Source organism: Chaetodon trifascialis, chromosome 18, assembly GCF_039877785.1.
Source record: "Chaetodon trifascialis isolate fChaTrf1 chromosome 18, fChaTrf1.hap1, whole genome shotgun sequence".
NCBI lineage: Eukaryota > Metazoa > Chordata > Actinopteri > Chaetodontiformes > Chaetodontidae > Chaetodon > Chaetodon trifascialis.
Genome location: NC_092073.1, coordinates 23,730,570 through 23,746,330, shown reverse-complemented (window position 1 = coordinate 23,746,330; position 15,761 = coordinate 23,730,570). Strand labels below are relative to the sequence as shown.

At 41.5% G+C, this 15,761-nt stretch overlaps 1 protein-coding gene and 1 pseudogene across 2 annotated transcripts in view; both read left to right on the top strand.

The window, feature by feature from the left end:
• The window catches only part of LOC139347142 (protein NLRC3-like), a 31,423-nt gene extending 18,860 nt beyond the window's left edge, over positions 1–12,563 (top strand). Inside the window, exons 7-8 of one of the 2 annotated variants that reach the window (XM_070986619.1) lie at positions 10,526–10,699; positions 11,246–12,563. In XM_070986619.1, the coding sequence (XP_070842720.1) occupies positions 10,526–10,699; positions 11,246–11,267 (196 nt within the window). In that variant the 3' untranslated portion in view covers positions 11,268–12,563. Of the gene's footprint in view, positions 1–1,535; positions 2,504–10,525; positions 10,700–11,245 lie in introns of those variants that run through there. The other variant, XM_070986618.1, reaches the window with a different exon arrangement.
• LOC139347125 (NACHT, LRR and PYD domains-containing protein 12-like) lies at positions 1,859–9,134 on the top strand (annotated as a pseudogene).
• Positions 12,564–15,761: the final 3,198 nt, after the last annotated feature.

Genomic DNA, 15,761 nt, shown 5'->3' with positions numbered 1-15,761 from the left:
TTTGGCTCAGAGTTTAGTCTGTACTTCATTTGAATTGTTTTTTTTAAGGAAACTGTAGGATTTAAGCTTCAACATCTTCTAAAATTCAATCAACATTTATAGTTTTTGTTCCCTGTGAGACACAAATACACATAAAAAATGAAGGAAGTTCAACACGTTTTCAGGAATAATGTCTTTTTATCGAGAACCTTCACAGCTCAGTATTTTACTGTAACTTATGCAGTACATTTACACACAAAGAACCTCTCTCTGACACACACACACACACACACACACACACACACACACACACACACACACACACACACGCGCACACACACACAGCGTATTTCCTCATGCAGGTGTTTGAAGCGTCGTGTCTGATCTGTCTCCAGCGACAGGTGACACTTCAACATGTGATGATGCTTCAGTCAGAAAATGATGTCACTTTGTGTTCTGACTCCTCAGTAAACAGGAGCATCAATAAGAAAAGTCTAGATTTGTAGAAGAAGGCACCAGGTTCCATTGAAGATGAAGAGAAGATAGTCTGACTTTGCTCAGTGCACATTTGATCCAGTTCTAGAGATGATTGAGGATGAAGCTCACAGTCAGTCAGCTGTGTGTTGATGGAGACGAGTTTTTATATTGACTGAAATGATGATTTATGTCCTAAAGTCTTCTTTATTTCATATTGTCCACTTTGAAATTCTCCAGAAATCATCTGTCATGTTCTCAGTCCAGCGTGGGAGCTGCTGCTGTCCAACTAGCTCAACTCTGACTTGCAGAATGATGACTTGAGTGGTGGTTAGCTTTACTTCCTGTTTCCTGTGGCTCTTTACACCATGTGACACAGACAGAGTGAAAACTGTAACTGTGAGACAGAAGAGACACAATCACCATTTTGTTGGCAGCGTGTGTTTTTCCTGCTGTAAATGCATGGAAATCAAACATTTAATGACAAACAAATCAAAGACTTTTCCATGTAAATAACGTTGCTTACATAAAGGTAAAAGTGCAGCGATCAGATTCTTTCTGTCCATCGTTGCCTCTGTAGCATTGACAGTGTGGATTAGAGTGTATATAGAAGAGCATGTGGACAGATTGAGCTGACTTCCTCCAATGGCTAACAGGAAGTGATCAAAGTCAAAGTCTGTCAAAATAAAAGTCCAACATTGTGTCTGAAAGGCAACACACCTGTCTGAGCATGTTTCATTAGATGACTCATGATTATTCTGAATGAGAAGAAACAGAAGAAAATGAAAGAAACAACAGGTCTGATTTGATGGTTCTTCCAGACTTGACTGAGATCAGCAGCATGTTATTGATGTGTGTTGACATGAATAGGTGTATGAATGTTGTGCTGACATTTGGATGATGTCTGTAGAAGGCTGACATTATGATGATCCACAATAACACAATGACAAAGTCACTCTGCTCATTTTAGGGAGAAGCTCATTGATGAGGACAGAGTAATGTTGAGCTCCACATTTACAACCTGAACACATCTGATTGGATTAGAAATGGATTTTAATCTTCATCATTTATTCTTCATTCAGGTTGAGTAACTGCGGTTTGACAGAGATCAGCTGTGCTTCTCTGGCCTCAGCTCTGAAGTCCAACCCCTCCCATCTGACAGAGCTGGAGCTGAGCTGCAACTACTACCTGCAGGATTCAGGAGTGAGGCTGCTGTCTGCTGGACTGGAGAGTCCAAACTGTAGACTGAAGACTCTGAGGTCAGTTCATGTTTTTCCCTCTTGTCCAGTGGATGTCCACCAAATTTATATCCATCACAGATGTTTGAAGTTTCCTTCAGTTCTCTTGTTTTCTGCGTTTGTCTGAGCAGGAATCACAACATCTGTTGTTGAACAGTCTGAACACAATGGGCTCTATTTTCGATTCCGCCACCGGCCCAGCACAGGGTGCACACCCTGCACAGTGGTACAGCGCACTTGGTATTTTGGTAAACCGAGGCGCACAGAGGTACGCCAGGACGGGCGTTGCAGTGCAGTAGGGGGAGGTATCGCCATAATCAGCTGGCGGATTTTGTTCCATTTCCATCCACGCCGGCAGCGTAAAAGTGCGCTGAAAGCTTGCCACCGCAGACCTGGTCAACTCTGTGCACCAGCGGCGCACCCCTGGGCAAGTGGATCTTCGTAAACCGGTGGAGTTGTGCACTCACGTCACCAATACCTCACAGGCAGGTTTCCACAGTGTCTGGCATTCCTCCAATGACTAACAGGAAGTGATCTTTGTGAGTCCAGAACTCCTGAAGCAGACAAACACTTGTCAAAGTCAAAGCCTATCAAAATAAAAGTCCATCCAACATCCAAGTGTGGATTAGTGTCAAGTTGTCTTCTTGGAGGTTGAAGTTTGCAGATTCTCCACTTGAAAGGGATTGATTCGTCTACCCGAAGTTGAACGGGGTCCACTCAATGACCAAACATTTGCTGGGTTTTCTTTCTTTTATTTTTCAGCTGGCACATTGGTTTCGCAGTACCATTGTTTCATTTGTGAACAAAATTTGAAAATAAATAAATAAATAAATAAATACAATTGTGCTATTTTACTTGATTTGTACATTTAATCACAAAAGTGCAGATAAATCTGACACTCATGACTGTTTTAACTTTAGGTTAAAATCATGTATCAAATCGAATTTTACTGTATTTTGAGGGAGGGATTTTTCAATTCAATTCAATTTTCAATTTTATTTATTTGTATAGCGCCAAATCACAACAGAAGTTGTCTCAGGACACTTTCCATATAGAGCTGGCACAGACCAAGCTCTTTTATCTACAAAGAAACCAACAATTCCCCCATGAGCAAGCACTTGGCGACAGTGGCGAGGAAAAACTTCCTTTTAACAGGCAGAAACCTCGAGCAGAACCAGACTCTGGGTGGGCGGCCATCTGCCTCCACCGGTTGGGTGAGAGAGGAAGAGCAAGAGAGAGAGAGTGAGACAGACAGACAGACAGACAGACAGACAGACAGACAGACAGACAGACAGACAGACAGAAAGAAAAGCAGTCAGAGAGAGAGAGAGACAGAGACAGAGAGACAGACATGCAGTCACAGTAACAGTGACAGTGGATGTAATAACAGCAGTAGCAGTTGCAGTGGATGTCAGGCAGGGCCAAGGCAGGAGACGCAGCTGAAATCCACAATCCAGATTCAGCCACTGTCCATGGGAACCTGCAAGACGACAAAGCACAGAGACTCCGGGGAAGGAGCTAAGTTAGTAACACGCCGTGGTAGGACATGAGAGCGTGCGGATGGAGAGGGACAGAAGGACAGAGGAGCTCGGTGTTTCTTTGGATGTCCCCCGACAGTCTAATCCTATAGCAGCATAACTAGGGGCTGGTCCAGGACCAGCCTGAGCCAGCCCTAACTATAAGCTTTATCAAAAAGGAAAGTTTTAAGCCTACTCTTAAATGTAGAGACAGTGTCTGCCTCCCGGACAAAGACTGGAAGATGGTTCCACAGGAGAGGAGCTTGATAGCTAAATGCTCTGACTCCTGTTCTGCTTTTTGAGACTTTAGGAACCGTAAGTAGACCTGCATTCTGGGAACGCAGTGTTCGAGTAGGGCAATAAGGTACTATGAGCTCTTTAAGATAAGAAGGTGCCTGGCCATTTATGGCTTTGTAAGTAAGGAGGAGAATTTTAAACTCTATTCTAAACTTTACAGGGAGCCAGTGCAAAGCGGCGAGTATTGGAGAAATATGATCTCGCTTCCTGGTTTTTGTCAGAACACGTGCTGCAGCGTTCTGGAGCAACTGGAGAATATTCAGCAACGAATTTGGGCAGCCTGATAGTAAAGAATTGCAATAATCCAGCCTGGAAGTTACGAATGCGTGGACTAGTTTTTCTGCATCATTTTGAGACAAAATATGCCTGATTTTTGCGATATTACGTAGGTGAAAAAAGGCAGTCCTTGAAATTTGTTTTACATGGGAGTGAAAGGACATGTCTTGGTCAAAGATGACTCCCAGATTCTTTACAGTGGTGCTGGAGGCCAGCGCAATGCCATCCATAGCTGCTATGTCATCAGAAAGTGACTTTCTAAGATGTTTAGGGCCTACTACTATAACTTCAGTTTTGTCCGAGTTTAGCATCAGAAAATTGCAGGTCATCCAGGTCTTTATGTCATGAAGACATGCTTGTAGTCTAGTTAACTGACTGGTTTCTTCCGGCTTCATTGATAAATATAGCTGGGTATCATCTGCATAGCAATGAAAATTTATTGAGTGCTTCCTGATAATCTTACCTAAAGGAAGCATATATAAGGTGAATAGAATTGGTCCAAGCACAGAACCCTGCGGAACTCCATAGCTGACTTTAGTGAGCACAGAGGAGTCGTCATTAACGCGTACAAACTGAGAGCGATCTGACAAGTAGGATTTAAACCAGCTTAGCGCAGTTCCCTTAATGCCAATGAAATGTTCCAGTGTCTGCAATAGGATGCCATGGTCAGTGGTGTCAAATGCAGCACTAAGATCCAGTAAGACTAGTACAGAGACAAATCCTTTATCAGATGCAATTAGAAGGTCATTTGTAACTTTAACCAGTGCTGTCTCTGTGCTATGATGCACTCTAAATCCTGACTGGAAATCCTCGAATAAACTATTATTGTTTAGAAAGTCACACAGCTGATTGGCAACTGCTTTCTCAAGAGTTTTTGAGAGAAAGGGAAGGTTGGATATCGGTCTATAGTTGGCTAAAACCCCTGGATCAAGAGTAGGCTTTTTCAGTAGCGGTTTTATCACAGCTACTTTAAAGGACTGTGGTACGTAGCCTGTTGATAAAGAGAGATTGATCATGTCTAATACTGAAGAGTCAATTAGAGGTAATACTTCTTTAAACAGCTTAGTCGGGATAGGATCTAAAATACAGGTAGATGATTTTGATGATGAAATTATTGAAATTAGTTGGTGAAGGTCAACAGGAGTAAAACAGTCTAAAACTGCGACAGACTGAGTAACAGTTAATACGATTTCTGCGTTTGAAGACAAAACAGTACCTGTTAACGGCAGGAGTCGATGAATTCTGTCTCTAATAGTTAGAATTTTATCATTAAAGAAGCTCATGAAGTCATTACTGTTCAGAGCTAAAGGAATACATGGTTCAACAGAATTATGGCTCTCTGTCAGCCTGGCTACAGTGCTGAAGAGAAACCTGGGATTGTTCTTATTTTCCTCTATTAGTGCAGAGTAATAGGCTGCCCTGGCACTGCGGAGGGCTTTCCTGTATATTTTAAGACTGTCTTGCCAGGCGGACCGAAATTCTTCCAAATTGGTAGAACGCCATTTCCTTTCTATTTTCCGTGAAGTTTGCTTTAATTTGCGGGTTTGAGGAGTATACCATGGAGCTAACCTCCTCTGTTTAATTTTCTTCTTTTTTAGGGGAGCAACAGAGTCAAGTGTCATACGCAACGATCCTGTAGCACTATCAACCAGGTAGTCAATCTGGGAGGGACTAAGGTTAGCATAAGACTCCTCTGTTGTATTGAGACATGGCATTGAATTAAATGCTGATGGGATCATATCCTTAAATTTAGCTACAGCACTATCAGACAGGAGTCTGGTATAAGAATTTTTGCCTACTGGCTGGTAGTCTGGTAATATGAATTGGAAAGTTATTAAATGATGGTCTGATAAAAGAGGATTCTGTGAGGAGACTATTAAGTCTTCGATTTCAATGCCATATGTCAGAACAAGGTCGAGGGTGTGGTTAAAACAGTGAGTCGGTTCATGTACATTCTGGCGGAAGCCAACTGAGTCTAATACTGAGATAAATGCAGTGCTAAGGCTGTCATTATCAACGTCGACATGTACATTAAAGTCACCTACAATAATTACTTTATCTGCTTCAAGGACTAAACTTGATAGAAACTCCGAGAACTCAGCTATAAATTCGGAGTAAGGACCAGGAGAGCGGTATACTACAACAAATAAAATATTTTTAAAAAGTTTCATCAAAATTTCACATTTATAGTTTTTCTTTTAGCTTATTTATATTTTGAACTTTTAAATACGTATTTTTTAATTCATTTAAAAGTATTTTTGCTGTTAATAAACCCATAAACAATTGACAATCAAAAGTTCATATAATCACCACTAATATTTACATTCATAGCAAAGTGACTTGTGCACATCAAAGCAATTTGCCAACCAACAATCAAAACTTGCATCAAGTATTTACAATTAGCTGCTCCTTAACCAATAGTCGATCATTCACACATCTAACAATGAAGGAGACAAATGGTCCAGCCTCGTGAATCCGGCTGAGCACCATGGCTAATGCTAATGGACATCAAACTGCATCAGCAACCCCAGCAGGCAGACAGTCTCTCAATGTTCAGTATCTAACGGGCTGCCACTTAGATTTTTCCAGTCGGATCAGTTCTGCTAAGATTGCCAGGTCTCTTGCTTGTTGTCGTTGTATTCACTTGCTTTCATTGTCTCTCAAGGTACTGTGTGCTTCACTTTTTATGCCCCTGGTAGCAACGCTGCGGATGCAGATTAGTTGTTCCCAGCTGATTCAGCCATTTTTATTTACTCCTCTTGATCACTTTTGAGTCTATTTCTTCTCCAAACTTCTATTTTGACTACACAATTAGAGTGTATATAGAAGAGCATGTGGACATATTATGGATTATTCTGAATGAGAAGAAACAGAAGAAAATGAAACTAACAAAAGAAACAACACGTCTGGTTTGATGGTTCTTCCAGACTTGACTGAGATCAGCAGCATGTTATTGATGTGTGTTGACATGAATAGGTGTATGAATGTTGTGCTGACATCTGGATGATGTCTGTAGAAGGCTGACATTATGATGATCCACAATAACACAATGACAAAGTCACTCTGCTCATTTTAGGGAGAAGCTCATTGATGAGGACAGAGTAATGTTGAGCTCCACATTTACAACCTGAACACATCTGATTGGATTAGAAATGGATTTTAATCTTCATCATTTATTCTTTATTCAGGTTGAAAAACTGCAGTGTGACAGAGATCAGCTGTGCCTCTCTGGCCTCAGCTCTGAAGTCCAACCCCTCCCATCTGACAGAGCTGGACCTGAGTGACAACTTGGAGCTGCAGGATTCAGGAGTGAAACTGCTGTCTGCTGGACTGGAGAGTCCAAACTGTAGACTGAAGACTCTGAGGTGAGTTTACCGACTCTCTGTTACTGCTGCAAATCTCACATGTCTTTTTAACAAGTGAAGTTAATTTGTGTTTTTCCATAACATCAGTAAAGTTGTAAATTAGCTTTTGTTCATGTTTTCATGTTTGTTGAAGTAAATTTAGTCTGCGGTCACAAAGATTTGTGCTTGTTAAAGAAAGTGTAGAAAATGTCCACTGTTAGTTGTTGAAGTCAATGAATGTTTGTGATTTTTGCTAAATGGTCACATCTGGATACAGAAGATCCTCTGAAGTAATATTTGTTTGAAATGGATCAAGTTTACTTGATGAAGCAGAAATATTTCTTTGCTTTGTGTTGATTTCAGAGTGTTTTCACAAATAATGACTGATGATTGATATTGATCCTTCACAACACGCACACACACACACACACACACACACACACACACACACACACACACACACACACACACACACACACACAGATATGAAAGCATGTTTCCAGATGCAGCTGTTTAAAGGATCAATATATTTGTTGTGCTGTAATTCCAGACTTGACTGAGATCAGCAGCATGTTATTAATGTGTGTTGACATGAATAGGTGTATGAATGTTGTGCTGACATTTGGATGATGTCTGTAGAAGGCTGACATTATGATGATCCACAATAACACGATGACAAAGTCACTCTGCTCATTTTAGGGAGAAGCTCATTGATGAGGACAGAGTAATGTTGAGCTCCACATTTACAACCTGAACACATCTGATTGGATTAGAAATGGATTTTAATCTTCATCATTTATTCTTTATTCAGGTTGTGGGGCTGCATGTTGTCAGAGATCAGCTGTGCTTCTCTGGCCTCAGCTCTGAAGTCCAACCCCTCCCATCTGACAGAGCTGGACCTGAGTGACAACGAGCTGCAGGATTCAGGAGTGAAGCTGCTGTCTGCTGGACTGGAGAGTCCAGACTGTAGACTGAAAACTCTGAGGTCAGACACCATTTTTTACTTCTGTGCTGGGATTAATATGATGTGAAAGTTGTGTTGACAGTAAACTGCAGACATGAGGCTGATATTATACTGATCCACACTGAGTATCTTCATGCTGAAGTCTGTTTTCTTCTTCGGTGGTTTAGTCCATTGACTGTTGCAGAGCAATATTGAGCTCCACATTTAAAACCTGATTATAACAAGAAAAATGGACACTGGATAATTCTTGAATTCATCTGATTTTCTACTTTGTGTTATTTTTAATACATGATAATAAAAATACTTAAATCCAATTAATAAAATAATAATCTGTGTTTTCACAGTCAGACAATAACAAATATCTTCAGTCTTTTTCTTTTCCAACACTTTTCTGAAGCTATATGATGCTTATACTGACTGAATAGTTGAAAGTGAAGATGCTTTGATTTTATGACTCAGAAATATATTGTCCATGTGTTTTGTTCACATTTCCTCAAACTTCATCCTGACATATTTGTCCTCTGTGGACACTTTGGGATGTTGAGTGGAGTCTTCAATCAGTTTCTGTTGGTTTTTATTTGTGTTTGGCTGCACAACATGAGTTTGTATAGATGGAGCCACTGGTGGAGCTGGCAGAGTTTAAGAGGTGGAGTCACTCCATCTTTATTGAAGTAGCAGCACGTTGTCATTAACATTAATGAGATTTGAGCGTTTTGAAGCTGCATCCTGTTGGCTTCAGGTGTTTGGAGTTTCCATTTTCTAAACTTGAACTTTCTAAAGTTTCTTCAGCTCTGAACAGGTTATTAACCATTGAATGTTTTCAAGCGGGAACATTTTCTCCTCAAGTGACATTTATTCTTGATTCAGGTTGAAAAACTGCATGTTGTCAGAGATCAGCTGTGCTTCTCTGGCCTCAGCTCTGAAGTCCAACCCCTCCCATCTGACAGAGCTGAACCTGAGCTTCAACGAGCTGCAGGATTCAGGAGTGAAGCTGCTGTCTGCTGGACTGGAGAGTCCAGACTGTAGACTGAAGACTCTGAAGTGAGTTCACTGACTCTCTGTTACTGTTGTAAATCTCACATGTCTTTTTAACAAGTGAAGCTAATTTGTGTTTTTCCATAAATCAGTAAAGTTGTAAATTAGCTTTTGTTCATGTTTTCATGTTTTCATGTTTGTTGAAGTAAATTTAGTCTGCAGTCACAAAGATTTGTGCTTGTTAAAGAAAGTGTAGAAAATGTCCACTGTTGGTTGTTGAAGTCAATGAATGTTTGTGATTTTTGCTAAATGGTCACATCTGGATACAGAAGATCCTCTGAAGTAATATTTGTTTGAAATGGATCAAGTTTACTTGATGAAGCAGAAATATTTCTTTGCTTTGTGTTGATTTCAGAGTGTTTTCACAAATAATGACTGATGATTGATATTGATCCTTCACAACACGCACACACACACACACACACACACACACACACACACACACACACACACACACACACACACACACACACACACACACACACAGATGAAAGCATGTTTTCAGATGCAGCTGTTCACAGGATCAATATATTTGTTGTGCTGTAATTCCAGACTTGACTGAGATCAGCAGCATGTTATTGATGTGTGTTGACATGAATAGGTGTATGAATGTTGTGCTGACATCTGGACGATGTCTGTAGAAGGCTGACATTATGATGATCCACAATAACACAATGACAAAGTCACTCTGCTCATTTTAGGGAGAAGCTCATTGATGAGGACAGAGTAATGTTGAGCTCCACATTTACAACCTGAACACATCTGATTGGATTAGAAATGGATTTTAATCTTCATCATTTATTCTTTATTCAGGTTGTGTCGCTGCAGTTTGTCAGAGATCAGCTGTGCTTCTCTGGCCTCAGCGCTGAAGTCCAACCTCTCCCATCTGACACAGCTGGAGCTGAGCTTCAACAGTGTGCGTGATTCAGGAGTGAAGCTGTTGTCTGCTGGACTGGAGAGTCCAGACTGTAGACTGCAGACTCTGAGGCGAGTTCACTGACTCTCTGTTACTGTTGTAAATCTCACGTCTTTTTAACAAGTGAAGCTAATTTGTGTTTTTCCATAACATCAGTAAAGTTGTAAATGAGCTTTTATTCATGTTTTCATGTTCGTTGAAGTAAATTTAGTCTCAGTCACAAAGATTTGTGCTTGTTGAAGAAAGTGTAGAAAATGTCCACTGTTAGTTGTTCATTGATATTGATCCTTCACAACACACACACACACACACACACACACACACACACACACACACACACAGATGAAAGCATATTTCCAGATGCTCATTTTAGGGAGAAGCTCATTGATGAGGACAGAGTAATGTTGAGCTCCACATTTACAACCTGAACACATCTGATTGTATTAGAAATGGATTTTAATCTTCATCATTTATTCTTTATTCAGGTTGGTTCGCTGCAATTTGACAGAGATCAGCTGTGCTTCTCTGGTCTCAGCTCTGAAGTCCAACCCCTCCCATCTGACAAAGCTGGACCTGAGACGAAACTACCTGCAGGATTCAGTAGTGAAGCCTCTGTATGATCTGATGAAGAGTCCAGACTGTAGCCTGAAGACTCTGAGGTCAGTAGAGGGTTGGAGTCAGTCCATGCTGGTCTCAGCAGCGTTGTACTAAACACAGTTAGTATCAAAGCACAAATCCAGTATTGTCATTTATTTTGTCCAAATACTGTATTTTTTAGAACCAACTCTATATTTACATATTTGTCCTGTAATATTTCAACTACAATAAAACCCTAACAGCAGTAAATCCATCATTCCAGTGAACAGTGAATATCTGTGTTTGTGCAGTCATGATGCATTCAGGGACTCTCTGCACTTTATTTCCACTGTGTACTTGAGTGAAATGTGCAGAGTAAACAGACTTGATGGCCAAAGTCTCTGCAGGTGTGAGAGCTTCCAGCTCAGCGTGTTCACTCCAACACGTTAACATGAGAGCTGAGAGGAAGCTGGCTACGCTACACAGCCGCTCCACTTGTGGTCTGAACAGGACTGAAGTCCCTGCTGCTCTTTATACTGGATGTGCTGCATCACTGACAGCCAGCTGATGAAGGAGTCTCTGTGAACTCTGACTGATGACTTCTGTTCTCTGTCTTCTTCTCTCATCAGATGGAAGAAGTCTGAAAGGTGATTGGCCGAGAGCCGATCAGCTGTGTCCTGATGATCCAGAGAGGTTGAAGCAGCAGCAGCAGCAGCTTGTGTGTGGAGAGGCTCTGACTGGGCCATGTTACTGGGAGGTCGAGTGGAGAGGAGAGCTTCATCCAGCAGTGACTGACAGAGGAATCCCAACAAGTGGAGATGACTGTCAGTGCTGCAGTGTGAACTGCTCTGAGATCAGCTCCACTGTCAGACACAATGTCAAGTCCAGCATCCTCCCTGTGTGTTCCTGTGGATGTGACAGAGTATCATCAGTGTATGTGGACTGCTCTGCTGCTGCTCTGTCTTTCTACACAGTCTCTGCAGACACACTGAGACTCCTCCACTCCTTCTGCTCCTCACTCTCACACCTCCTCCACCTGAAGCCTGGACCTGAACCTTCAACCTGGAGCCTGACCTGAACCTTCAACCTGGACCTGAACCTTCAACCTGGAGCCTGACCTGAACCTTCAACCTGGACCTGAACCTTCAACCTGGACCTGAACCTTCAGCCTGGACCTGAACCTTCAACCTGGACCTGAACCTTCAACCTGGACCTGGACCTGAACCTTCAACCTGGACCGGAACCTTCAACCTGGACCTGGACCGGAACCTTCAACCTGGAGCCTGACCTGAACCTTCAACCTGGACCTGAACCTTCAACCTGGACCTGGACTCTCTTTTGTCTTCCTTTGAAATCTTTCAGATATTCTGAAGTCAGCGTGCCTCTGCAGATTAGAGCTGTTTGTGACAACATGAGTGTTGATGAACTCTGATTTCAGTTGAATTTTCTCTCTTGCTCTCTGTTGCTCCTTGAGGAATGATGGAGAGTTGCAGTTAATTTTCTGATTAATTTGGATGTTGCTGTGAAAAAGCAGCATCCAGCCTTCGTGCATAAAGTGCCCTCTGAAGTTCTGCTCATGACCACAACACCAGACTTTTCTCATCGTTGTAACACAAAAGCGAGAAGAAAACACCTGTAGAAAGTTTTCACTGAAGCTTCATTGAGCTCTACAAACTGAAACAACACCACAGTCCCTCCTCCTTCATGATGCATCAATAACAATGATTCAGTAATATAGAAAGTGTTCTGCAGCATGAGTGCTTTTATTTTGAAGCATTTTATTCCTTCTGTACTTTGACTGAAGTAACACTTTGAATGCAATACTTGAGAGTGTTTTTGTTATTTGTAATTGAGTAAAAGATCTGAATTTTTCCTCCAGCAGCTTTTGTTTGATGTCAGAAAGTCCACATTAAAGTTGGGTCAGATTTGATCTGTTCTGATTCTGGTTCTCATCAAATCTCTGACTCTTGTTTTGTTAAGGTTCATCTGGTTCAGACTGCCGTAATATGTCAGTGATGACAAATGAGGAGTTTGATGAGTGACAGTAAAGTTATTTCATGGTGATATCATGTATTTTGGATGTGTTGTTGAATTGATCTCAGCTGGACTTCCAGCTGACGTCCGTGTTGATGAAGGACTTCCATGTTTAAGATTTGGCCTTTTTTAGCTCTTTAGTTTTCATTGACTTCATTCATGTCATTCACACCTCTTATAACAGGATTTTAATAACTGGTGATTTTAATCTACATGTTGCTGACACCTTGGATCCAATATCCAGACAATTTTTAGATCTTTTAGATTTTAAGCAGCACGTCACGCAGCCAACTCACAACAGGGGACAGACTTTGGACCCGGTCATAACCCATGGCCTGTCCATTGGTGTGTCCTCTGTTGTCGACCTGTCTGTGTCTGACCACGACTGCGTGTTTTTTAACATCACCAGTTTTAACCAGCAGGAGGCCCCGGTGAGAACAGTGAGGAGGGGTGAAGTGGCTGCAAATTTTACCTGCACCCTGTGATTTTATCGTTGATAATTTAACCGCAAACTGAAGTCCACTCTCGACTCAGTAGCTCCACTTTCAACCAAAAGAATCAAAAGAAAAGGAGGAGATGGAGAAAAACAAAATTAACAGTCCAACTCGAAACTTTATAGCAACAACTCAAAATCTACAATAATTCAGTTAAACAGGCAAGAATTTCTCATTTCTCAAAACTCATCATAGACCACAAAAACAACCCCTGGTTCATCTTCTTCACCTTTGATCTTTCAACAAGCACAAATTTTAATAAAGTTCATATCATGCCATCTGACGCTCTGTGAGAACTTTGCAGAGCACTTCAGAACCAAAATCAAGGACATCAGATCCAGCCTTTTATCCCAACAAGTTTTATCTGTTAGCACACCTGAATTGTTGTCCTTGCCCGATGAAACACTGGAGAGTTTTGCCCTGGTTGAAGCGAGGACACTTGGTCGAATTTTCTCACAATTAAACCCAACAACCTGCCTCTTAGATCCAATTCCCACATCACTTTTAAAATCATTTTATGGATTCTTCGAGGAACAGCTTTTAAACATTACGAATTGCTCCCTTCAGACGGGCGTCTTCCCCACCGCTTTTAAAACAGCTGCGGTGAAGTCCCTTCTGAAGAGGAGCAATTTAGACCCCAACGTTATTAATAACTACCGACCTGTATCCAACTTACCCTTTTTAAGAAAAATTCTACAAAAATTGTTTTTGTTTTTTTTTTACCAAATCAATGAATTTTTAGCATGAACCACAGCACCGAGACAGCACGTCTAAAGATTTTAAACAACATCAGGTGGAACTTAGATAACAAAAAACTCAGTCTTGGTTCAACTGGATCCAAGCGCTGCCTTTGATACAGTAGACCATCACATTTTATTAAATAGACTCAGACACCTGGTTGGCCTCTCTGGTACTGTTTTTAACTGGTTCCACTCTTATCTCACAGACCAATGTTTTTATGTAAGTATGGATACTTGTTCCTCAGGAACTCATGAAATTAGGTGTGAGGTCCCCCAAGGCTCAATTTTAGGTCCAATTCTTTTTAATCTTTACATGCTTCTTCTTGGAGATGTCATCAGGAGACACAGCATCAGTTTCCATAGCTACGCTGATGATGCACAGCTGTACATTGCTGTGTCTCCTGATGACACCGGGCCAATAGATACCCTTTTTAACTGCATTTTAGATATCAAGTCATGGATGCCAGAGAATTTCCTACAGCTCAACCAGGACAAAACAGAGGTTTTAGTTATAGGTCCTGAAAGCCAGACTGAGAAACTTTTACCAAAACTACAAGATTTCAAACCAACACAATCTGTAAAAAACCTGGGCGTGATTTTTGACTCTGAGCTGACTTTTATCCCACACATCAAAAATATAACAAAAATAGGCTTTTATCATCTCTCTCAGGCCAGCACAGAGGTGCTAATGCATGCTTTTATTTCCTGTCGTTTAGATTACTGTAATGCCTTGCTCTCTGGTCTTCCCAAAAAGAATATTTCAAACCTCCAATTACTGCAAAACTCAGCTGCACACATGCTGACGAAGAGCAGAGGGTGGGCCCACATGACACCAGTCTTCCAGTCGCTGCATTAGCTTCCTGTCCGCTTCAGGATCGATTTTAAGGTTCTTTTACTAGTTTTTACATGTCTTAATGGCCTTGCGCCCTCTTACTTATCTGACCTGCTTTTACCGTATCAACCTTTGCGGACCCTGAGGTCCTCCAGCACCGGCCTTTTATTCATACCAAAAGCCAGAACAAAAACCCACGGTGAGGCGGCATTTAGCCACTATGCTCCTCACCTGTGGAACAACCTGCCAGAGAGCCTCAGCACTGCAGAGACTGTTGATATTTTAAAACAAGGTTAACGACAGACCTTTTTAATCAGGCTTTTACTAGACCTTTAAATTCTTACGTTCTTATCATTTATCTTATGTTGATGCCCTTTATTTTGCTGTTTTATATGTTGTATTATTTTACGCTAATTCATCTACTTTATTTATTATCTTGTGTATTTTTCTTCTTTTAACTGTTACATTTATTTTACGTATCTTATATCATGCCTTTCACTCTATCTTATGCTATTTTAATTCCAGTGTTTCCTCAGGGGGGTCCAGAGTTGTGTCTGGTCTGCTGCTGGGGGTGCTGTCCTCTGGTCCTGTCGGCCAGGCTGAATGGGGGGGCTCCTCACCTTGGTGTGGGGGTCTGCCTGTCTGCCAGAGTCAGGGGCCTGGGTGCTGGCACCCCCTGTGGTCATAGTCTGCGATGACTCCTCTCAGTGTGGACGGTCCCAAAGGTGGCGTCCCCGATCGTCAGTGCCTTGCCTCACGACTGTCTGTGGTGTGTGTGTGTGTGTGTGTGTGTGTGTGTGTGTGTGTGTGTGTGTGTGTGTGTGTGTGTGTGTGTGTAGTTGTGGGTGTGTATAATTACATACGGAGGGTGGGAGGGATGGGTTTTCTCTGTTGTTCTGTTTTCATTATAGTGTTTTAAATGTTGTAAAGCACTTTGTGTTGCATTTTATTATGTATGAAAAATCCTACATAAATCAAGAGTTTGACTGATTGATTACTGAAACGTCATTTTTGACAAAAGTCACTGAATCCAGTCTGTTCAAGC